The sequence below is a fragment of the Homalodisca vitripennis genome, chromosome 4 (assembly GCF_021130785.1).
Source record: "Homalodisca vitripennis isolate AUS2020 chromosome 4, UT_GWSS_2.1, whole genome shotgun sequence".
Classification (NCBI taxonomy): Eukaryota; Metazoa; Arthropoda; class Insecta; order Hemiptera; family Cicadellidae; genus Homalodisca; species Homalodisca vitripennis.
In genome coordinates, this window is record NC_060210.1 from 103,874,691 (window position 1) to 103,900,026 (window position 25,336).

General features: G+C 32.6%; 2 protein-coding genes across 9 annotated transcripts in view; one reads left to right on the forward strand and one right to left on the reverse strand.

Annotated features, from left to right (window-relative positions):
- The window catches only part of LOC124359859 (probable ubiquitin carboxyl-terminal hydrolase FAF-X), a 151,008-nt gene extending 132,425 nt beyond the window's left edge, over positions 1–18,583 (reverse strand). For 4 of the 5 annotated variants that reach the window (XM_046812956.1, XM_046812954.1, XM_046812955.1 and 1 more), the window contains exons 1-2: positions 18,426–18,583; positions 7,606–7,809 (exon numbers count right to left, since the gene is read on the reverse strand). In XM_046812956.1, coding sequence (XP_046668912.1) covers positions 7,606–7,674 — 69 coding nt within the window. In that variant the 5' untranslated portion in view covers positions 7,675–7,809; positions 18,426–18,583. Of the gene's footprint in view, positions 1–7,605; positions 7,810–17,975; positions 18,085–18,425 lie in introns of those variants that run through there. The other variant, XM_046812953.1, reaches the window with a different exon arrangement.
- A 3,332-nt stretch (positions 18,584–21,915) lies between these two features.
- LOC124359860 overlaps positions 21,916–25,336 on the forward strand; it is a 46,535-nt gene continuing 43,114 nt past the window's right edge. Inside the window, exon 1 of one of the 4 annotated variants that reach the window (XM_046812958.1) lies at positions 21,916–21,991. The gene's annotated coding sequence lies outside the window, so the exon portion shown is untranslated. Of the gene's footprint in view, positions 22,126–24,252; positions 24,759–25,336 lie in introns of those variants that run through there. The other 3 variants (XM_046812959.1, XM_046812957.1, XM_046812961.1) reach the window with 3 other exon arrangements.

Sequence of the window (25,336 nt, forward strand, 5' to 3'; positions counted from 1 at the left end):
ACTATGGAGATCACTCTCTGGACTACATGTTATTCTTCCACTCCGTCTCAATGGACACAATTACCTACAATTTGTAGAAGTACTTTTCCAGAAGTAATAGATGACGTTTCGACTTGCAACAAGCGAACACATGCAGTTGTTTTAATATTATTTAAAAAATTATTGCTACCTTAGTTAATCATAGGTACAGTCAATTACAGAGGATTCTAATGTGCAAGAAGGGTGCAAGGAGGATGCAACAGCATCGGAGTTACTTATGGGATCTTTGAAAAACCAAGAAATTCTTTACACCACCGAACTAAAGTATGCATTGCTGAAAGAGGACGCAACAATAAGCACTGTTTAACTTAAAATTTAGATGTAAATTTTAAGTAACAGTACAATTTTTATGTATATATGTTTCATTTTATTTAAAAACAGGTGTTGTAAAGCAAAGACCAATAATTAAAGAATTGGACTTGGTTTCTTAAATTCTAGTAAGAAAGAATAACCAACTAAAATTATGTGTATTTATTTTTTTATCAACTGATGAAACAAAAATGTGGCATCTTTAGTTATGTAATTAAATTTTGCAATAAATAATTATTTTAGCAATTTTTATGTACGATTCACAGTTTTGGAATATAATATATATAATAATATAATAAAACTTTTATATTCTGCCATTTTGAAATTTGAAGTGATACTAGGTATTTACCTTTTTTCATTGTCCCTTTAAATAACTTAACATAAATGCCAAGTTTCATGTTATTTGCTCCAATGAGTTGTGAGATATGAATTTTTTTAACACACATATGAACAGACAGACAGACACCAAACGTAGTGAGATAGAATATATATTCATATGAACATTCAACATAGTACTAAAATGTTTGTATTGAAAAGGGCCATTTTTATTATTCTCATTATTTTTTAATTAAATCACATCTCAAAGTTATTAGGCTTTGAAAATTTTAAATGACCGCCATTTTGTTTCTGTAAATTATATTGTTTTTAAACTTATAAAACCACATAAAGCCGGACAGACAAGAAACTAAGAAAGATAGAACTATATAGTACATTATATGATAAAATATCTTAGTTTTTACCTGTATTATACCTCGGTAAAGTTTTGGTCATTAATTAAGGGGCTCCTTACAGGGTGTAAATTAAGTCCTGATACACAATATTAAAATAACATGTCACAAGATAGGGGTTACAATCTGAAAAAAAAAAATTACCACCTTCTACCCCCATTTGAAAGGGGGAGGGGGAATTTTTATCCTCCAAAAATCAAAAAAGAAGTATGGTGAAGGTTGTACATCGGTATCTCAATCTGTTTGAAATATATATCCAAGCATATCAAGACTTAATTTACACCCTGATATGTAAAGGGTTATTTGACCTTTTAGTTCAAAGACCAATTTCTGCTGTTGGATGAACAGTTACAGTCCAATATTCAACAATCGGTGTTCAATATTCCTACAGCCAGTTTGATTGCACATCTTGAACCGTGCCAGTAAAGAGTTAACCCAAATGTTCAAATTTGATTTTTCTTTTCATAGTAAAAAACTTGAGAAAAAATATGCATATTTTTATATCTTAACTTTGAATTAATTACCCAAGTGTTTTATATATAAATATATAACATAATGCACATATATATGCACATAATGGTTATAAGTTCTTTGATTTGTGTTTGTGGACTAAAAAGTGTACAGAAAAAGGTTAACACAAACATTTAATTTTTTTTAATTGTAAGACTAAATATTATAATATAAATTGTAGCAAAAGTTTATAATAATTTTTGTATTATTTAGTACTTTGTAACAGAAAAACAATACAACTGTGTATTTAAAAACAATATTTATATTATTCACACGTTTATAAAATACTTGCAGTAACAATTAAACAGCCTACCATTTAACAAAAAAATTACTACCAGTAGAAGGTTAAGTTATTTAAATAGAATAAATAAATAAAATTATATGTATGCAAGGTGTATATTAAGTTACACTTAGTAATTTGTATCCTTTCTACAAGAACAATTTGATGTATTTAAAGAACAAGAAATACTGGTCAAATGAAGCACTGGTAAAGTCACATATAATAATAATATTATAAAAGTATTGATTGAAAATTTAAAGAATATTGGTATTAAAAATGGTACATTAAATTGGCTTGCTTCTTATATTTCAAAGAGACCACAGTACATTCACTTGCCATTTTTGACTTCATCAAATTTAATTACGTATGAAAAATCTTCTCTGCAAATAACACATCATGGTGGCCCACAGGGTTCCATCTTTCCATCTTAAAAAATACCTATTCTTTTCCTGGTTTATTTGTTGGGTTTACCAAATGTTTTGACAGGTGATCAGAGCAAGCTGTGTTTATATGCAGATGACTCATAATTTAATAGTTACTGGTAAAAACTTGAATGAAATAGAAATTGTAGCTAAAAAAGAGTTCATGCATATCAATAATTATTTTTGTAATAAAGATTTATTACTAAACTTTATCAAAACTAATTTAATTACTTTCTGCACAAAAAATAAGAAAATTCCCATGCCAAATACAGGGTGGGCCATAAGTCAGTTGTCAAAAATGCATTTGGTGCAATAATATACCAAACAAGCGAAAATACAAATACATTTATTTTATTATGTAGTACAAATACAATTTATTAACACAGGAAAACATGTAGTATTCAATGAACCTACAAAAGATTCTCAAAGTGGTCTCCATGCTGTTCTAAGCAAAGATTGCATCTTTTTAACACAGATTTACAAATTTTGTCGCAAATGTTTCTGGACTGTAAGTTTTCAAATTCTGATTGGATTCATTCCTTCAAATGCTCAACATTACGAATCTTGACTGAATAAACCTCATTTTTTAGTATACCCCAGACTGAAAAATCCATCGGTGTTATATCTGGGGACCGTGGAGGCCATTCAATAGTACTCCGTCTGCCAATCCATTCATTAAAGTTATTATTTAGAAAGTCTCTCACAATAAGTCCATAATGGGGGGTTGCTCCATCTTGTTGCCATATCAACTTTTCCTTAACCGGCCGCAGATGTTCATAAAGTGGACTATTTTCCAGTTCTAACAACACCTCTTGAAGCATATCTAGGTAATTAAGAGAATTGACAGTACCGTCAAAAAAATGAGGCCCGATTAGCCCACCGCTAAAAATACCAGCCCATACACTCACGCCAGGAGCGTTTAACTCTGTCTCCATCGTCAAATGGGGATTCGTAGAATCCCAGTAGACACAGTTGTGTCTGTTCACTCTGCCATTCACCTTAAAAGTTGCTTCGTCGCTCCAAAGAATGCTTTTGTAAAAATTGGGATCGGCTTCTTGTCGGATTGTGTACAGCTCCCAGAATTCCACACGCCTGTCCGGATCATCTTCATTTAGGCCTTGGAGTAAAGTAGGCCTATATGGTCTCAAATGCAGCTGTTTCTGTATCCTTCGTAGGCTTGTTCTTGCTATTCCATACTCATTTGATGCTTTTCTTTGCGATTTCGTCGGTGATTGCACAAAACATTGCGCGACAACATTCAGATTCTCTTCTGTAGTAACAGACCTTGGCCTACCTGAACAAGGAAGCTCCGCTACCGACCCAGTCTCTTCAAATCTTAAATTTAATTTGCGAATACCTTGTCGAGATGAAGACTGGATATTTGGAAAACGTTCCACAAACAAATCACAAACATCACTAAATTATGATCATGTTTCCATCATGTTTGCAAAACAAACACACGCTGTTCTGTTGTTAATTTCCTATTCATACTTTCTCAGATATCGACAATAAACAAACATAACCTCAAACTGCTAGTGTTTGACTTAGTCAAGTTCACAACTACTACGCTAGGAAAAACAAAGTCTAAGGATTGCTAGTGACAACTGACTTATGGCCCACCCCGTATAACAATCGACAATGTACAAATTTCTGCTAAAAACAATCAAATTTCAAGTATTACTTTTGAATGAGGACCAAACTTGGGATAAGCACATTTTGGCTTTGCAAAAACAGATTTCTGCCAAATTATTTCCTCTTAAATCCAAGTCCAAATATTGCTTGACAGAAATACAGAAAACAATTTATTATGCTCACATACATTCTCATATAACCTTTGGTGTTGCGTTGTATGGGGCCACAATAGTAATAAAAATATATAAAGCATTCTGTAACTTCAAAAAGAGGGAATTAGAATAATACTAAATTTAAGGACCGGGATTCTGTGAAAGATTACTTTTCTAAATTGGGGATTTTAACTGTTTATAGAATGTATATACTTAAACAGTAATGATTGTCAGATAAAATGTTTACAAATTACCAAGATTAGGGTCAAGTCAGAACTAATTTACTCAAAATAAAAACCAATTGGCAGTACATAAACACTTGTTGGAATTTCATTATAAGAAACCAAGCTCGGCAGGCACTAAGTTTATAGATAAAATCCCAAAATATTAACTCAGTATAAAAAATGGTTTATTATTCAAAAACCTCTTAAAACAGAATATGATTGTTGAAGTTTATTATTTGTATAATTTTAAATGTAATTGTACAAATTATTGAATAAAGTTATTTTGAATTTGAATTATCCAAATTTACATGAACTACATGATTTTTAAAATAATAAATAAAATTAATATTGAAATGCAACAAAGAATTGGTGTCCAGCAAAAATTTTTTTAAAGGAAATACAAAATACTTGTTAATGAAAGCATACTATTCGGTAATTGAATTTTTTGACGACCCTTTCATATAAAATAGGGTTTTTGTTAATTATTTTAAATTGTAATAGTAGTTTTAGATTAAGATAGTTTATAGTCAACAATGTTTTAAACTTTTTACTGAATCTTTATATTAAGAACTGATTAACTTTGTGTTATCTAAAAAAATGTTTAGTGATGACCTTGTGACTTTATATTATATCTATGACAATTCTCTATGTACACTATGTATTGAATGAAAAATAAAAATCTATTGTCTATTATCGGACTGACTTAATTGTTTTAACCTTCTATGGTCCAGAGCCCTTTACTAACATACTACTGAACCCATTTAGGACCGTTGTTCCAAAAATGGAACATTAAAATAATAATTTCCCAAAAACGGGATTTCCCTCAGAGAAGGGAATTTTTCTCCCTAAAGTGCTGTGTTGGCTATACTGTAGCAGGTTTTGAAACAGTTGACGCATACATGACTGATTTCTGTTGTCTGTCTTCTTCCACATGTGATCACTTATTTTCACCAAGTCATCAAGTGAAACGTAAGTATATAACTACATAATTGTTTTGTGTAATTATATGAGATTGGTTTTATTTATGTTTTATAGAGGCTTTGAAACATTATATGTACTAATTTTAGTCAAATGTTTACTAGTGCCAGTTTTAGGTTATCGTAAACTCTAGCGTTCCAATAATGGAACAGCGGTCACGAGAGGGCACGTGTACATAAAATGTAAAGTTGCGAATCTCTTTGTTTTTATAAACATTACACTTTTTTATCTTATCAATATCATGCCTATTTATCACTAGGTGATATATAAACAAGTGGGCCTAGGCTTCTACTAGTTTTTCTTTGCATTGTTTTTTTTACCACCTAATTTCATTTATTTCCTTACAAGAAATTTATACGTACTGAACTTTTTAGGTATTCCTTGGATGAAATTCTGAACCTTATTGAGTCCGACAGCCACGTGTTGAGCGCCAGAGTGTATATCAACCCACCAACAAACGTAAACGACTCAGATGAGAACAGCGGCGAAGAAGATGAGGTGGACCTAAATCGGCTAACAAGACACCAGCTTCTAGCCGATGCTGAAGCAAGAGTAACTTTGGTGAACGAGAATGAGGTAACCTCTGAAGTAATTTCCATTAGTGAAGCAGTTACAAATCCGGCCATTGCACCCCCTGACAATGCTGCTTGTTCGCCTGTCAACAGTCCTGATTGTACACCGTCTGCAAATAGTTCTGTTACTTCAGTAAACCAAGCACTTGAATCTCAAAAGCCTCCTACAAAAAAAAAAAAACCAAATGAACGCAGATGGGAAAAAAAGGATATTCCTCCATTTTCTGAGAAGGAATAAGAAGTTCCTTTCTGGCTTCACAACAATGAAAAAACACCCGTTGAGTTATTTGAAATGTTCTATGATGACTATGTCATCAAACTTATCTGTGACTATACTAACCAGTATGCTGCTTCCAAGGGGCTACCATCTGGACATACAATAGAAGATATTCGTTGTTTCATAGGAATTTTATTAGTGTCCGGGTACTGTCAAGTCCCTCGGGTAAAAATGTATTGGGAGATGAAGGATGATGTTTGGAACAAGGGTATTGCGGAAGCAATGCCAAGAAACAAATTCCTAAACATAATGAGATGTTTACTTTATGCAACAATAATGATCTGGACCCAAATACAAAATTTGCTAAGGTCTCCCCACTTTGGAAGATGCTAAATAAGCGTTGGTTAAAGTATTTTGCGGGTGATGTAAATCTTAGCGTAGACGAATCCATGATACCTTATTATGGCCGTCACAGTACAAAACAACACATACACGGAAAACCTGGTGCCTTTGTACAAGATTTGGTTACCTAGTCCAAGGCAATCTACAGTATATGAAGGAGCAAATACAGGGAATAAATACCCAGAAGTAGGTGTGAGAGGTTCCGTTGTCCTTAACCTTTGTGAAAAACTTCCTCAGAGACCAGACGGGTACAATTTGTATTTTGACAATTTTTTTACGTCCGTGGTTCATTTAGAAAAACTAGCAGAGGAAGGTCACAATGCCACAGGAACTATCCGTGCCAACCGCGTGGAGAAAGCTCCACTTTCAGATGTAAAGAGCATGTCAAAGATGCCAAGAGGATCTTTTGATCAAATTACTGAAAAACATTCCAATGTTACTTTGGTGCGGTAATCTCACTGAGAATCTCACTGACATACCTCAAATCACATTCAACTCGTTTGACATTAGGAAGACCACTTCAAAATGTGTCTGCAGTGGACAAACGAGTCACCGAGGCAGTTCGGTATGACAAAACAAACCATCTTATTTCAAAAGGAGAAAAACAAACAAGATGTGGACAATGCAAAAAGAATACCACAATGAAATGTGTTAAGTGTAATGTTGCACTGCATTCTAAGTGTTTCGTTCTTTTCCATAAAAAATTAAAGAATTAGTCTTTTGATAGAAAAATTAACACAGTATTCGTAATCTGTAAATAATTTGTACTGATAATGTAAACTTTACACATGTTTTAATACAAAAACTTTATTATACATGCTTCTGGTTTATTTTAATTATTGTTTCCACATTTCCTTTCAGTAACCCAAGCTCCAAGATAGAAGTAAGCACTTGCTTACTTAACGTACCCATTCAGGACCGCTGTTCCATTTTTGGAACACACAATATTTCAGTAATAACCAGAGTAATAAAACAAATATTGATGAAAAACACCTTTATAACATCAAAATAATAAAATAAACCTAATATATTTGTAAAAAATTACTACAATTTAATTTGGTCCCAAATGGGTTTTAATTTATATTTATACACAACATAAAATTTTAATCTGAAAACCATTGTTAAAATTATAAAACATACCTGCACATTGTTTTGGCCGTCAGGAGGAGGATCTATGGGAAACCCCTGGCCCCTTGTAGCAATCGTCATGTTGCGTTTGTTTCACTCTTAGCCACAGGTTTGTGTTTGCATCCGTTGTAAATAAATGTTAAGAATCACCACTGTAATTTGACAGATCTTGAGAGTTAGTGCCCTTTTGAACAGAACACTACATTATTCAATCGCCTGGAAAAAAATATTATTTTGTTATTATGTGTTAAGATTACAATATTATAAAAGTAAACGAAGCTGTTGATTACTTTAAGATAACAGTGAATTGCAACTTAAATTAATTATCCTGACGTAGTCTAAGAAAATAAAACCAACCTAATGTAATGGAGCAGTAAGTATTAGTAAGTAACTTTACAAGGTAAAGTAAGTAGTATTAGTAACTATTAAACAAGGGAGGTCACACTTTTATGTAGATTCCAAAATCTTGGAAGTGTTGTCTCATTTGTGGTTGTGGCACATTTTTAAATCCTGCTCAAATGCAATGCCTCAAGAAACCACCGTTCAAGCTAAGATTTTGAATATATCCATGAGGTTCTACGTTAAAGGCAAAATTTAAGAAGCAAAGAATACAAGAAATAGGAATAAAAAATAAAATTAGCCTTCATACATCCTTAAAACATAACATTCAAAGTAACTCAATTAGAGATTAAGATCAACAGACCCAATATACACGGCTTTTTTTGCATTATCATTACAAAAAAATTAGAAATTTTACTCACAGGTACTACAAAATGAACATGAATCCATTACTAAACTTTTCAAGAAAAGACTCGGTTTGTAATAAATAATTTATATTAAAACAAATAATTTAGCCATAGTTTTATGTTAACTAGTATATAGTACACAAAAATTTTACATTTTGTTATGCCTATGCAATACTAATTAATCCAATGATATATTGATATGAGCCTGGAACATTTTTAACTTGCAATCTCTTCTGGGTTTCAAAGATTATACGAATTTCTTAGTTTTAGAAAGCAGGTTATTTAGAAGAGTCATGATCATTTAAAAATCAATTTAGCTGTCTTTAAGAACAGTTTAGTCTCAATCTATGATCACTGACCTTAGAGACACTATACTTCAAGAGCTGGAAATGTTAGCAAGACCGTAATTTGTTTAGTTTACTGGATTTAACCTAAGTTATGACTCTGAGGCCTTTATATGGCCTACCGATTGGAGATACAATTAATAGTGACTGAACCTTATTGTATGTAAATTTAAAAACTCTTATGCTGTTTAAAACTCTAAAACAATCATGCCTTCAGATTATGCCAAGTCCTCTGTTTTGCCCGGTACAGAGCTTAGGAGAAAAGACTGCACAGGTCAGCTAATGTGAAAGGTTTAGAGTAAAAGGAAATAAAATCTGACCAGCTTTTAAGATATTTTCTGGCAATTTCACCGTCCACGATACAAGTGCACTAAATTCAAATTTTCTAGCATACCACAAAAAGGATTAGACGTAGGCAGTTTTTATTACCTAAAGAGAAATTAATGTAAGTCAATAATCTTTAACAAACTAATTATATTTTATGTTACTGATTACTAATTTTTAATCTAAGCCTACTAATGTTGTAGACATGAAATATTTAGCAGGAATCACACTCTGAACAAGATTTGACTTTACACGACTATTTTGATTAAATTAATTAAAAACCTCTCCTTCACTGCCTACTAACATTAAAAACTTCACAATCTCAAATAGACAGCATTTAAAGAGATTTAAGCAAAGCAACTGTTAGGTGGACATAAACACTGTCCTAATCTACCATTGACGCTTTACTAATGCTCAGCCCATAATCATAGGGAATATAATCATTATACTGTCTTTTTAATGTGGAAATAAAGTAATATGCCAAAATCTCATGTTCATAGCTTAATTCGTTCTAGAAATATCGTAGACCATTAAACTTCACTAACGCTCAGTGAAATCCCACAGAAGTACTTATACCTAATCTGAACTATATCTTGTCAGCATAGTAACAATGTGTCGTCCAAAATTTCAAGTCCACAGCTCATTTTGTTTTCGAGATATACTACAGAAAACTTATAGACAGACAAACATTTACTACCACGTGGGTTATATCGACATAGCAAACGTACGTTCTTGACTATGAGAGCATTTTGTAGGCTTACAGAAGGATATACAAAAACAAGCTACTTGACCTCTTTTGCAGATAACACCATTGTTTAGTTGTAAAAATTTCATATTTAAGCTACGGCCAATGATTTGGCCGCTATTGAGCCTAGAAACAAAATTCACACGTAAAAATTACAAAAATATTGAATTTAAATGCGTTAACCCATTGTGGATCACTGACGAGCTGGGCTCGTCACGCAGCGGCCGGGCCTAACGGCACGATGACGAGCTCGGGTCGCAAAAGCGGTCTGCGTTTAAGTTTCCCTCCAAATAGTTCTATTAATGTCTGATAGATCAGGCAATCGTCTTCACTTGTCAACTAAGAGTGTTTAACAACGGTCTAGGTTTAGAGTTTTCAAAAGTTTTATAAATATCCTACAGATCGCAGTTGTATGTCGAAGTTGAAAAATCATTCATATGAGTTTACTCCTTGCTTTTTAGTGCTTCTGATTGGGTGTTTTCCTCAGTTGTTATTATAATACTTTTGAGGTTAGTGACACAACTAATCGATGCAGACGTACATGTTTGGCAGGTTTAGTCTAGACAATGGCCCGGATGTTGTAATCGCTTCGCCCAAGCCGCTTTATTTAGACTATGATTCAGACATCATTCCTGCCACCCCGGAACCTTGCTCGCGTGTTATCGTTCCTACATCACGGATACACCAGCAGACCCATGTTCCATCTGAACAAATACCTTCACAGCTGAATTTTCTAGTATACAATAGCGAGTGATACGATGTGGCGCACTATTGCTGTTCGTGCGGCCGCTGACCGTAAATTAATTCGTACCCGCTGGTGCCCGCGCGCCAAAACAATACGATCCACAATGGGTTAAACGACCTTACAATTGAGGATGAGGCAAAAGGTCACTGAATCTTTTTTTGAGGATCATGTCAATTAATTCCTTGTGAAAATTTGTTTAGAGCAACAACCTAAGTTTGGCCGCTATAAGACTCAAAAACTAAACTTTCATGTGCAATTTACAAACAATTTGCGCATAATCACATTTTGTGGTCAAATAGATTGAGATAGAACAAAAAATTACTAGATGTTTTTTCTAATTCACTTTATTCTCCTACTAACGTTTATCATCAGCTCTAACGGTTCACTTGCATCAGACTTCAAAGAAAAGCCTCCAAAGAGAAAAGTATGAATATTTAAATATTAAATTTAACGTGTTATGCAATCAATGATTAAATAATCTAGTTCCTATTGTTTTATTTGTAATTAATTATTAAACCTAGTAGCAATGTTTGCACGTGTTTAATCATTTCGGTTAAGCTCAGTGTCCGTAAAGGAATGAAAAGCATGACAACCTCAACCATACATTATTCTGCAGATGGTGAGGAAACGAAGGAAGATTCAAGATTGACATACGTCAACTCTCGCCGGAAACAATTTTTCGGAAAATGTCTCTAACTGAAAGACTTGTAATACTGTCACAGTCCATGTAAGGGGGTGCTGAAAACCAAGATATTAGAAGAAAGGTTATACAGCCCCGGTGTTGCCCAGCCGATGGCCTGATGCTGTAGGATTCCTCCATTGTAGACACACTCTTGAAGTAATGCAGAAAGCAGCCCTAGGAGTTAGAGATACCTGGGCTGGTGGGTTTTTAGTGGGTGCGAGTCTCACCAGTGGAATACACTGATGGTGCATTTGAATTTTCCCCATAGTCACAAAAAAATCCTGTATTGAAGAGTTTTTCTTTTATTAATTAATGTCTCAGCTTAAAGATAATTAGTTTGGAATTGTTTTAGGTGGGTTCGTGGTCAACGTTTAGTGGTTGTCACGTTTTGTAGCAGTAACATTTTGTACTCATCTCTTCGTGGTTATCAACTTTCAAGGTCATCCAGTATTTGTGGAGCCATTTCACGAATACAATTCAGCTGTGGGACAGATTGCATTCAGGCACTTTGAGTTGTACAACAAATTCAAACATTTTGTGCAATATGGTACTATTACAGACACAATACCATCTTGGTTCAGGCTATGTTTTGCCAGTAGAAGGTTGGTTCAGTACGTTCCATTAAATGTGACAAAGCCCCTTCCATGAATTAAATTTAATAATCTAAGGTATAGGAATGAACTATAACTTCTAGTTAAATGTACTCTTTCATTTTGATTCTTGTATCCTGTTTCCAGATCAAACTGTCTTGGACAAGGCATTGGGTCCATGTTTATTGTTATTTTGGTACAATCAAATCAATTGCAATTTACATCAATAGCATGTCTAATACTATCACTGACATTTCTAAGCAATTAATTAAGACATGAACAGACTAAAATATTAAAATAACAAATGTAAAATAATAAAATGAAAGCCATTTATTACACTATGTCTTCACTGAGCAAAATGCCTTGTTATAAATTGTTTTAAAAATATAATTAATTTAATACAAAAATAGCTCTTAAATAGTTTTAACTTGTCTTCAAATAAAACATTGCATGCAATAATCAAAACCAATCCTCACTACCCATTTATTGTAACTGATAACAATAAAACATTGCATTCAAACAGATTCACATCATAAAGACCAATCCTCATTAGCCATTTATTTTAACTAATAACAATAACACTTTTACATTGCTAGAAAAAAACTGTCTGCAACTCTGTAAAATAAAAAAAATAAAAAAAAAATACAAGGAAAGAAAGGCAGACTGTGGTTTGGTTTCAATTTGTTCAGGTGATAACAACATTATTATGACCTTACAAGAAACATGGCAAGGTAATTGTAATGCAAGGAGAAACAAAGTTGACTCAAGCAATAGTGGTCAATCTTCCTTCGCTATTTTATGGATCCTAAAATACATTAGATGAAATTGATCTGAATCCAATTAAAAATTTTACTCAAAATGTTTTCTTTCATAAAACATTCTTAGCTTTTTCCTAAAGTTTTACAAAGAGATAACTGGGATAACCATGGTGCATTGAACTCCTAGCTAAAATACTCATTTTCCGGTTGAGTAACCACCCTGAATACGAGGCATGTTTTTAAAGTAAGTACCGTTTTTAAATTACGCCTCCACAGCGCTGCAGTTGCCGTTAAGCACATGCACGTAGTGTAGCTACATCAGTTGGGAAGCCACAGACGCCATTACGACGCCATTTGATCGAGTCTTTGCTTGTTTACGTGATTTTAAAATGCCGCCAACTATCGAGAATCCCGCTGAGTGTGAAGTGCGTGCTGTGATTTGTTTTCTCTGTGCTAAAGGCTTAAAAGCAATTGACATTCATCGTCAAATCAGTGAAGTTTATGGTGAAAACATTATGAGTAAAGGAATGGTGCGGAAATGGGTTAGGGCCTTCAAAGATGGCCGCACAAACGTTTGTGATGAGGAATGAAGTGGGCGACCTTCAGTCATTATTGATGATCTCATTCAAAAAGTGGACTGTAAAGTGAAAGAGAACAGACGGTTCACAATTTCGTCCTTAGCTGAAAAATTTCCTGCTGTATCAAGAAGTGTTCTCTACGATATTGTGTCCGAACGTTTAAATTATCAGAAACTGTGTTCACGGTGGGTACCGAAAATGTTGAATGATGAGCACAAAACCAAACGATTGGGCAGTCCATTGAACTTTCTCGAGCGTTACAGTAACGAGGGCGATGATTTTTTAAGCCATATCGTTACAGGCGATGAAACGTGGGTAGCCTACGTTACACCAGAATCAAAACAACAGTCAATGGAATGGTGGCATTCAACATCCCCTAGGAAAGTCAAATTCAAGCAAACAATTTCTGCCTAGAAAATCATGTGCCCTGTCTTTTGGGACAGACAGGTTGTGTTGTTGGTCAATTTTCTGCCTCGCGGTGAAACGATTAATGCAGTCGCGTAATGTGAAACTTTAAAAACACTGCGCTGCGCAAGTCAAAACAAAAGGCATGGCATGCTGAGTGCAGGCGTCGTTTTGCTCCACGATAATGCTCGTCCACATTCAGCAAATCATGAACGCAAGAGTTCATCACTCCATTTGGCTGGGAACAATTGGACCATCCTCCATACAGTCCCGATCTAGCGCCTAGCGAATACCATTTGTTTCTGCACTTGGACGCATTTGGCGGGGAAGCGTCATTCCAATGATGAAGAAGTAAAAACGTCTGTGCAACAGTGGTTGTCCAGTCTGGCGGCAAGCTTCTTTGACAACAGCATATAAAAGCTGGTCCCAAGATACGACAAGTGCCTTAATAATAATGGAAATTATGTAGAGAAGTAGAGGAGAAAATGATCTTTCAGGTAAATAAAGTTTTGTTTGAAAAATACACTTGCTGATTTGTTTATATCAAAACAATACTTACTTTAAAAACATGCCTTGTATATTTAATTCTATATCAGAAATAAATTAGTTACTTAAGTGGATATTCTGTATTGTTTAGATTCTGAAGGTTCTAATGGAAAACACCAGGTCATGCTATTGTGCACTATACCACAGTCCAATAATACTGTAAAACTGTACTGTACTGTGTGTAATACTGTACTGTACTTGCTAATGATATCTTTTTAGAAAAATACCTGTTACCTGTGATGCTCCATTTTGAGCTAATCACACAGTTTGAGGTTCCTTCTTGATATTGGAGAATATAAATTCACTTCTGAAATATCTAAACAAGCTACTTCCCTAAACCATGTTGCTTTATTATTTTATTACAACAAGAATTTGGCTAATGGTTATTAATGTTGATTGTTGATTGGTTAATAATGAATGATGATTGATTGTTCTAGTTATAGTTCACTTTATCACTGAATCAAATAGCACCTAAGTTCAGAATGCAAATAAAAGTGTGTGTTTACGCTCAAAGATATCATGTTTTGGTGGTGGGTCTACCTTCTTCCAATGTGATACACTGGAATTAAGGATCATGGTATCGATATAATTAAAGAATACAATCACATTTCCATCATGACCCAATAGTTTCTCAAGAAATTAATTACTGGATGTAAGAAGAGCAGCCTCAGCTCACATAAGGTGAACCTGTAGGAAAGTGGTTTATTACATTTCAATGTTAAGTAACATAGTAGGGTTTACAAACAAAAAATAAAAAGAAAAAAAGCCTGCCTGCATTTTTATACAATATTATGTAATGCCTGCAATACTAGGTCTTCATTGTCAGCAATGTTTTTACAACTCATTGTTTATCACTGAAAAAACATAAAAACTATACAAATGTATTTAGTAAAGTACTAGTAGCTTGCAATCACCGTATCTCACGATCAAGTCATTGTTCTACTAACACACAGACTAGAACAACATACACAAACAAAATAATTTGAAGACACTAACACTACAAACCCATTTACACTTAAAAACTTTCAATATTTAAAATCATTTGTGAAATAAACACCAGCGCAAACAAAACATGTGACGGCTCGTCAGCGATGCAGTTGATTCTAAACTCGACTGACGCGCTCACTTTACAACCGCCGTAAAAATCAGAATCTAACCAGAATGCAACAAAACCTACATCAAAAGTTACGTTGAAGCCTTTGGAATGCGTATGTATAGTCATTGAGCCAATTTAGATAAATACTATATAAAATATAAGCGTTACTGCAGAAGTTGCAAACAGCGATCTGGCATTTCTTGCATATAATGCAGGATCGCAAATAGCGATGCTCCGGCACTCAAAGGGTTAAGATTGTTTATAGGGTGAATACTGTACATTTTAGGCATGTGCTTTCTATCTTATACATGTCATGCCAAAATACTATTTTCACTCAAGAATAAAAGTTGGACAACATCGTCCGGAGACCCTACTTTCGATGACTCAATAATATTTAAATACATAAAACCCATTTATATCAGGTGGAAAAAATTTAATTTTCCCTGAAATAGTTTTAGAAGATATTTTTTCAGCTTTGAAAGGTTTTTTTTATATTCTTGTGAACAATAGACAGCAATATGATGTTTACTTGATGATCATTACATTAATTTGTTCTAATTTTAACTTGATGAATACAACTACCAGTGTCTAATAGTGATACTATCAGTTTAATTTTCTTAAAAATAATTAATAAACTACGTGAACTTAGTAACACTTATATTGTGAACTTATTTTAATTGATTTAAATAAAAATTAGTATGATTCTTGCATATTTAAGACTTTATCTTAAGTTTTAAGTGTTCAAAGAAGAATTTTCATTACAGATGTGGATAATTGTCACTTCTGTGAACACAAGTCTGCGTACAGATAATTTACATGTACATAATATAATGTAGATTTGTTTTTAGCCCTTTAATCATACAATAGAAACCTATTTAAAATTAAGGTGAGAAATCATTAAGTAGCCTAAATAAGCAGTTTTGTAGATTATTTTGAAATAAATAAAAAACATTAAGATTCTAATGTTCTATATAAAACATAACAATCTTGATGGAAATATGGAAAAACAGGCAACCTCTCAAAATTCATATTTACCTAGGATTAGCCTATTTTACTTCTATGCAACAGATTTCAAAAAGATACTTTATCAAAAAGCAATAGTCTAGGTTAGTGCTACAAACTACATTCAAATTTATCTCAAATGTATTGGCACATCAATAATATTAAAAGATTAAAACTACTATATTACAAAATAATAGCAATAAAGACACACACAACATTCACAAAATAAAAGAAATTATTGGATGCTATACTAAAACCCATTGGCTTCTTCTGTTTCGTAAAAAAATTACTTATACTGTAAAAACTATGGTTGATTGAAACTTAAAAATCTTATTTTTATATATACAATAACTTATTTGTGTAACTTTTAATGGCAACTTATTATATTATATTATATAATCTGCAAACATGATCAAAGGACTTGTGTCACTTTTACACAGCTTATGTTGTCATCAATCAAATGATTATTTCTAGTATAATAACTATGTACCTCTTTTCTACTAGTGACTACTTGAGAATTAACGTTATTATAAAGTAAACAACAAAAACTGTACAGTCTAAAAAAATGTTAATAAGTAAGTGTATTAAAAAGGATTGCACAACATTTACATTTACATGAACTTATTTATAATTTTGAATAGAATTATGATTCAATTTAGAAGTTCTTAAAGCCACAAAAGTGATCGCAGCAAAGTCATTCTTCTCATAGTAGCTTAGAACCTCCTCAACTACTAACCTATCAAAGCACAAGTTGTTTAACACCCCATTTTGAAAACCAGATTTAAAGCTTGTTATAAAATTGTTGAATTCAAAATAATACATTAAGTTAATTGTTTACTTAAGTTACAATTATCTTCAACACTTTAGACAGGATATGTACCAAAACTATAGGTCTACTCACTACTTATGCTTTTTAACTTTTTGTTTATAGGAAAGATTTTAGTGAACTTTAATACACCAGGAAATTGACCTTGAGTTTGACATATATTTATTAACATAGTTAAAGTCTAAAACAAAACAATGGAGTGTATCCTTCACAAGCCTACTTAAAAAACCAATGATTTTTGCTGGTTTTTTTATTATAGGTCATTTATACAATCTAATACACCTTTTAAACAGGCTATGATAATTACTGAACTAGCAAAAAATGTAAAAGCGTGCAGACGACTTTATGTGACACAATAGGCTACAACGGAAGTTCCTTTGATTCAAAACATTTTATTTATGACCAAAAGTAAAATAATGTTCCAATTAACCAATGATTATTTCTATCTTTTATTTTGAAATAATAAATTATCTTAGTTTGAAATAAGTTGAATAAATAGTTAATTAAGTCTATAAGCTAAGTAAGAGAATACATTTGCTCTTGCTATCGAAAATATGATGGGTACTTAACTTAGGTCTGGATGTATTAGACTAATAATTAGTCAATCGTTAATAAAATTGTTTTCTTGGGTCAGTTTAAAAATGTTTAACCTAAGCTTACGTATTGGCAGTCTAGGTATGTTCTTGAATATGCTTCTTAGCTAGGGATCAACCTATGGGTATCATAGCCTAGGCCTAGTTCACTAAATGCCTACTTGTACAATATTTGTAGCCAAGGCATAGGTTACTACAAAGATAAGTTAGGCCAAAATTAAATTAAATTAAGTTAAGTTTAATATAAGTTCTGAGGCAATGTGCAAACATTAAATAGTCAACAAATAACTGAAAATGATCATACAGTTTTCATCTCATAATTACCTACTGTACTCAAAAGGTTTGCTCAATGCATAAATTTACAATTCCATTTGCATACCACAATAGTTTAGTTCTACTTACTGAACTACTTTAAGTTTTCAAAAGAAAATCAGCATAACAGTTTCATTATAGAAAGCTAGAACTTAGAAGAGAACAGATATAAAAAGTAAAGGTCTGCCTCGATCTGAGAAAAGTCAAGTTGGCCACCATCCACTTTGTCTTACCTGTGAAAATAATTATGTTGTAATCTATCATTTATTAGCAACACCACTGTAAATCCGAAATTTATGGATTATTTAAATCTTTTTTAATGGCGAAGCAAAAGTCAAAGCCTAAATAATAAACTCTAGGTGTATAATAGTAATTTTCTTGGAATAATATTGATGAGACCATACAAAATGGCCGCTTCTTATGATGATTAATCCAAAATGTTAAACATTAAATACATTTATTCGAAAGTAATACAAACCTGCAATTCGAACAAATCAGACAAGCATCTGTAATATTATAACATAATACTGAATAATTTACCTTATTGCAACTTCTGATTGAAACGAAAATCTCTTTTGACGTAACTGCGGACACACTGTAAACACTAGATCAAAAGTATCTTTTCTTTTGACTGACTAGCGGAGCCGGTGACATGGGCGTAGGAATTGAGTTGTTCTACAAGAAACCGTGAGGATTACAAAACTACAGTGGGAAGCTATAATCTATCCAGATAAATATTAACAAAACAACAATATAAATGATAATAATAAAGTTCTCCAGTAAATACATTTATTTAATTTAACTTTAACAAAGAACTACTTTTCTTAAAATCAGCTGTAGTTCATATGAAAGACATTTTATTTTTTAATGTGTTTGTCATCACTCTAAAAAGCTACGGTAAACTTTTTTGTTTAGTCTATACTATTATAATCATGTAATAATTGAATGTACTGATTAAACAAGTTCCAAGTGTTCCTACTTTTTGGAGGTTAACAAACACAAAATATATTAGAAGATGATCGTACAGTGAAAAAACGGGATTTGTTCAAACAGTTACCATTGTTTAGTGATATCCACTACGTTTCAAGATCTCCAATGTAAGTAATTATCGCCCAATAACCATTATCCCTGCAATTGGTAAGGTGTTTTGAAAGCATCGTAGTAGACAGACTCAATTTTACTCTCTAGGATGGCAAATAACCTCAGTGATCGTATTCTTATTTTCAAGATCGGCGCCGTGTCATCTACTCAGTTCTTCCAATCTCACAGGGTTCCACAAGGCTCAATACTAGACCCATGCCTCTTCAATGCCTTCATCAATGATTTTGATGTAGCTAAGGGCAATTCGTTGCAGTTCACTGATTTATAAATTTTATGACTGCAGAAACCATACAGCAGAGGCTCTAGTGATAAATAATACATCGTTTTACTACTATAATGTGAACACTTCAAATCATTAGTGTGTGTTCACTTACCGGTACTGCGTTTTGAATCTCTTTCGGCAAGGAATCAGTAATACATTGTCCTTTCATATCCTCTGAAATGTGCTCTATGAACATAAACTGTAGTATTCTTCTAACTCTCTTTTCGCTTAATGAACATAGAGACAAAAAGCATTCAAACATAACTCCTTTCGGTCAGTGTCCATTATTACCTAATATATGAAAGAAGCAGCTTTAGGACCACTGTTGTCTATATTGTCTCTGAATCAAATTTGTTGGATATCGATAACGTCAATGAGTCCTGGTAAGAATAAATTTATTTTTATGCCATATTGTGAAACTTGGTTGAAATGCCGGAGCAGTTTTCTTTTCAAGCATTTCTTGGAACATTCCTCTTTTTTCAAAATCACACAACTGAAGGAACGTTTCACACACATTATAGATTTCGTCTTTCTTTGGAATATATCCAATTCATGAAGACTATTTGTTCTTTATAAGACAAATTTGGCGTCTTATAAACAATATAAGGACTCTTGAACCACATTGATTGTGAAATAACGTATCTTTTATCTAATCAAATTTAAAAAAAAAAATACATTTTATGTTTACAATACAGATACTGTACTTGTACAATTTTCCCGTCAATTCTTGGTTACTGAATTTAGATAATATCGAACTCCAGTATTATTTACCTACTTCAGTATATATTTAAGGTTGAAAGAAAAAAAACCCCACATTGCTTTATGAATTGTCTTCCATGTAACTTCTTCTGATTGAATAGATATAATTTATCTTTTAATACTTTATCAATAGCATTTTTCTGACCTTTCAAAGTGTTTAGAAGATTTTTCTATTGTATGAAATTTGCAATATAGATTGTACTGAACTCATGAGCTTTTTATTAAATTTGTCATAGATATTTTTCCAGTTGTTTTTACATCTGCATTGATAAACTTGAATCACTGATTATTTATAGTGTCAAAAAGGCAACACGGACAGCAAAATCGTTGGCTCGGTAGAGTCACATTGAGCTCTACTGGCTGTCACAGAGAACTTTACGAGAGTAATGATTTAATTTATTAAATCAGATTGAATTTATTGTATATCTAAACAGCTTCTAAATCATTGCAGTAATATTTAATCAAATTATTAATTCTCATACTTCAAGTAGATACTTATAGTCTATTAGTAATTTTTTATATAGAGAAAGCTCATGGAGCTTCTAAACTTGTGTTAATGAGGCCCCTGTAAGGGCCCAGGTGATAGGGAACCTGGGACATTCTGCTCTAGTGGGCCCCTCTCGATCACATTGTATTCTAGTAAATCGTATGAATATAACGAGATAGTCACCTTATTTCATGAAATATTTTACCGCACTAACGTCCCAAAATATTTTTTTGAACAAGAATTTGTTGTCAGTGGGCGTTCAAAATACACCTCTGGCTTGGTTTACCTCATAATTAATTAACCAATATGTATTAGGTAATCAATGTTATAAGCACAACAACGTTCAAAGTTAAATCTATTCCTTCAGAATCTAGACTGAACAGAATTATTTTACACAAGGCTCAATTCTGGATCATCTTTGTTCCTTGTTTTACGTAAATTACATTACTGAGGATATGCCATTAAAAACCCTTATTTTTGAAGACTAGTCTTAGTTACAAACACTGTCACTTGGGAGTTGATTCTACACCTTAATCAAAGCAAATAATAGCCCAATGTTGCTTAAAATTAAATCCAAAACGAACAAAAAGTACTCGAACGTATGAAAAAATTCCGGAAAATCTTGGATTCTTGATACCAAGAGAGTTGCAAATTCAGCTGATCTGTTGGATGTGGTACTGAATTATTGCCTGGATTGGAGTGAACAGCTCTCCAAAAATGAAAGCAAGCTAGCCAAAGGCATTTTTTTTTCTTTGAAATATCTCAAAACCCAAAGAGACACAATTGATAAAATGTATTTACTATTATTTATTTGAGTTGCACGTATCATACTGTGAAAAGATGAATTTTTTATGCTTTGGGGAGACTCAGCTTCAAATCTCCGAAACATTTTTACGTAGCAAAGGAAAGCCATTCGACCCAGTAGACTTATTTTTCTGATCTCATTGCGGTAAACATTTCACAGTATTGAAAATATTAATTGTACCATGTCTATATGTATATGAGTTCGCCTGGTATATCACACAGAATAGCTTTAGAATAGCTATTTTAACAGCGTATACTCATATTTTACTATATTAAAAACATATCTCCCATTTAAGCCCATTTAAAACATCTCTCATGCTTGAAAACATTTTAAGCACTACCTTGTAATTAAAAAAAATATTAATCGCAACAAAAAGCTTAAGAGTGAATTTAAAACATAAATTAGAATATAATTTTAATAAAACTGCTGTTTGTTTGAACAACTAATGTATATTCACCATAAATCAGATTTACTCATGACGTTGCATTTTATATTGAACGTTAAACAGTTATAATTACATCAAGCAATATTTCTACAGCAGCAACCACATTGTAGTGAAATTCGGGGTTTCATGAAGACATAAAAGCCCTCTTTTTTATAAGAAAATCGGAAAAAAGATTAAACATAGTTGTGTGATTTTTCAGTCACTTCGTTTTGTTTTGTTTGTTTATTTTCTGCTAAAAACTATTAAGGTCAATGTCATTTTATAAAAAGTACTAGATTATTTATTTTAATTATTTTCTTTTGGAACAAGGAGTAAGCTATTAAAAATACGATATCTGTAACATTTCTGAATGTTTATACCTATTTTCATATTTTAAAATCGGTATGAAGGATAACATTTATTTTAGCTACAACTAAACATTTTATAAACACTTAACAATTGCTTAAAATAGTATAGCCTACTTTACTTTACAGAGATTTTTTGGTTCTTATAAATCGTGTATTGCACTACATTTATTAACGTGTTTGAAATGTAGGTTAGGCTATATCTCTATCCACGATCTAGGTGACGGGATAGAATAGGGGGTTATGTTTGGGACTGATAACAGAATATTAACTTTCATAAGTAAAAAGAGCTGAGAGAATAGGGGATATAGGGGAGGATAGGGTAATAATATATTAGGGTAGGGTACGATAAGCGGACTCGGTTTTTTATATCGAAGAATGTAATCATCCATACCTAATATTTACATCTCAAATCCTAGACTATCAATCGATATAAAAGTCTCTATAGTCTTCAATAACAATTGTATGTTATAAATTAAAATATAAATTTAATATTTACAGTGATCAAACAAATTATTATAATCAAAATTAGGAAAACTGAAGACGACCATACTTGCTCCTCCCACAGTTACAGTTGTTTCTTTCCCAAAAATTTCACATTTATGGGTTTTTCGGTACGAGTCCAACATGTTGAATCCACGAAAAACATGTCTTATCATCTTTCAAAGCAATTCCGTGTAGTTTTTGTTTTAATTGACTGCCATTTTTAATAATCAAATGTTACTTATGTAAAATTGAAATATTGACATACGTGTATTATTTGAAAGTGTTTACAGCTGTCGATATAGATTATTTAAGTTAATTGTTCAATCAGTATCGATTGATTATATCGATGGTTATGATTAAGTAATATCGTTTGCCAATTTCGATATAAAAAACCGGGTCCGCTTATCGTACCCTACCCATATATATTGAAGTTCAATATTTGGGTAGGGTAAGATAAACCCGGTTTTTTGTGTCCATATTAACAAACGATATTACTCAATTATAACTTTCAATATAACTAACCAATACTGATTTGAACAATAAATGGTACTTTGGGATTATACCGACCACACCCAGACATGAATCGTTATTTCACATTTCGTTTCTACTGATTACTAGATTAGCGTAGAACAATATTTCGTCAATATAAAACAGGAATTGTCTTATCGCAAACCCCTCCCCATCCTCAGACAGAGGTCAAAGTCGAGCGTCTAGTAGATAACGTGATTGCAGTCTCGCCGCCCGTTCAGCTGGTGCATCGCTTTGTTGTACTTCCGTGTTTTACCTCTACATTTCTCCAAACACAAAAATTCAACAAAAACAATCATTTACCAAACTAAACTCTTTATTAAAAAAACACTAAAAACTTGTTTTTATTCTTGATCACATTCCGCCACCCAAAATGCGAGTGCCTCCGGCCATCAGCGCGGGCTTCGACAGCACCTTCGGTGCTGCCCCGCGCTGATGTCGACGAAAGAAAAACATCCCTCGAGATAGTACCTATCAGTAAAATATCAAATTCTAGAGGGGCTAATCAGAAATATAAATTGAATTGTAATGGAAAGGCAATTATGTACCGTGCAAATCACGTGATGCCGCGCGGCCTGCCGTAATCAGGATTCTCGAGAAAGATAAGATAACAGCGATCACAATACCTGGAAATGCTTGTAAGTTTGTAATTTTGTAATTGAAGAGTTGTTTTTTCGTTCTATCATGTTTGTTTCTATAAATTTCTATTTTTGTGTTCTTCATACTAGTGTGGTCGGTATAATCCCAAAGTACCCAATAAATAACTGTTATCAACTATAAACACTTTTTCATATAATAAACATATTTTATTTTATAGATAATAACAGACAGTCGAAATCTCATGGAGGACTGTGAAACAAAGATTAAATTGGCTAATAGTTTGTTTGATCGTTAGAGCTCATTTGTTATTTATAAAATTATCACTATGTGCATTGTATTAGTTATTTTAATTTAAAATATGATTGTGATTATGGCTTATTCAATAAATAAATATTAACTATCATTGATTGTACTAACCAATATAAAAAAACCGGGTCCGCTTATTTTACCCTACCCCAACTTTTTTACTAAAGTATTGAAATATTTTACTAAATATATAAAACGAGGCCATTATAGGTGTTGTAAAGAAATAATTAATTAGTACACAATTACATTTTTTTACTCCCTTGCCAGATCATCCTGATCTGGAAAATGGTGTGCCCTATGGTCGTGGTTTTGACTGTACTCTTTGTAGTTTCTTTAAATAGTGTAGTCAATTGTGTCAAACCTGGTTTGTTATTCTCTTTTTGTAAACGACTTTGCAGTAACAAGAAGACATGCTACAATAAAAAGAATATTACAACTATAATTACACAAACTTGAAGAGTGGGGTTGTCAAACATGGTTTTCTTTTTCAACCTAAAAGCAAAATGCATTCTATTGTCTAGACTGACTAATATTGCCGAACATTCCCTTAGGCTGCAATGTAATAAGTGGTCTCCAACACAATCAAATCATCTATATTCATGTTTATTTAAAATACCAAAACCATAATGTTGAACCGAATTACGTTATAGGTATTTGAAATTACAGTATACATCAGCTGTTTTTGTATCTCAAAAGTAATCATTAATGATGAATAGAAACTATCTACGATGATGTGTGGATTTATAAAAGGTAAAAAAAGAGTGCAACATTTCTTACTAATTATTTTGAGGGATAAACATGACTGTTTGTGACACAAATAACAACACATGTAGGCCTGCATCGCCATTGTACCTGTAGCCATTACTCAAATGGATTTGGATTTGACAAATGATTTGACTTTGTTTGAATTTATTAGAAACAATATTGTTATTTAGTACATTAAAAAGAGCTGGCAATAATTAATTGTAAGTAACTCTAATTAGAGTGTTGTTGTATTTAGTAGTTTAGGTACTGTATATCTAATTGATAATGTTCGTTGCATCTTGATTCGATTGTGGTAGTGGCCACTTGCTATACTGTAGCCGTCCCTTACTTTGAATAGCAGATTTATCTTGGAATGTCTCACTTAAAAGATCAGAAGGCAAGGTGTCTACAGAGTTCCGATATGATCAGAGTAACGTTATGAACAAAACATGAATTTACCTATTTTAAATGAATTTACCCATTTTATACAGCACTTTTTCTGATTGAGTGTAGAGACATATCACAGGCCAAAGGTACACCTTGCTTTTGGTGCACTTTTAGGTTATCTCTAAGTTTGGTTTTTA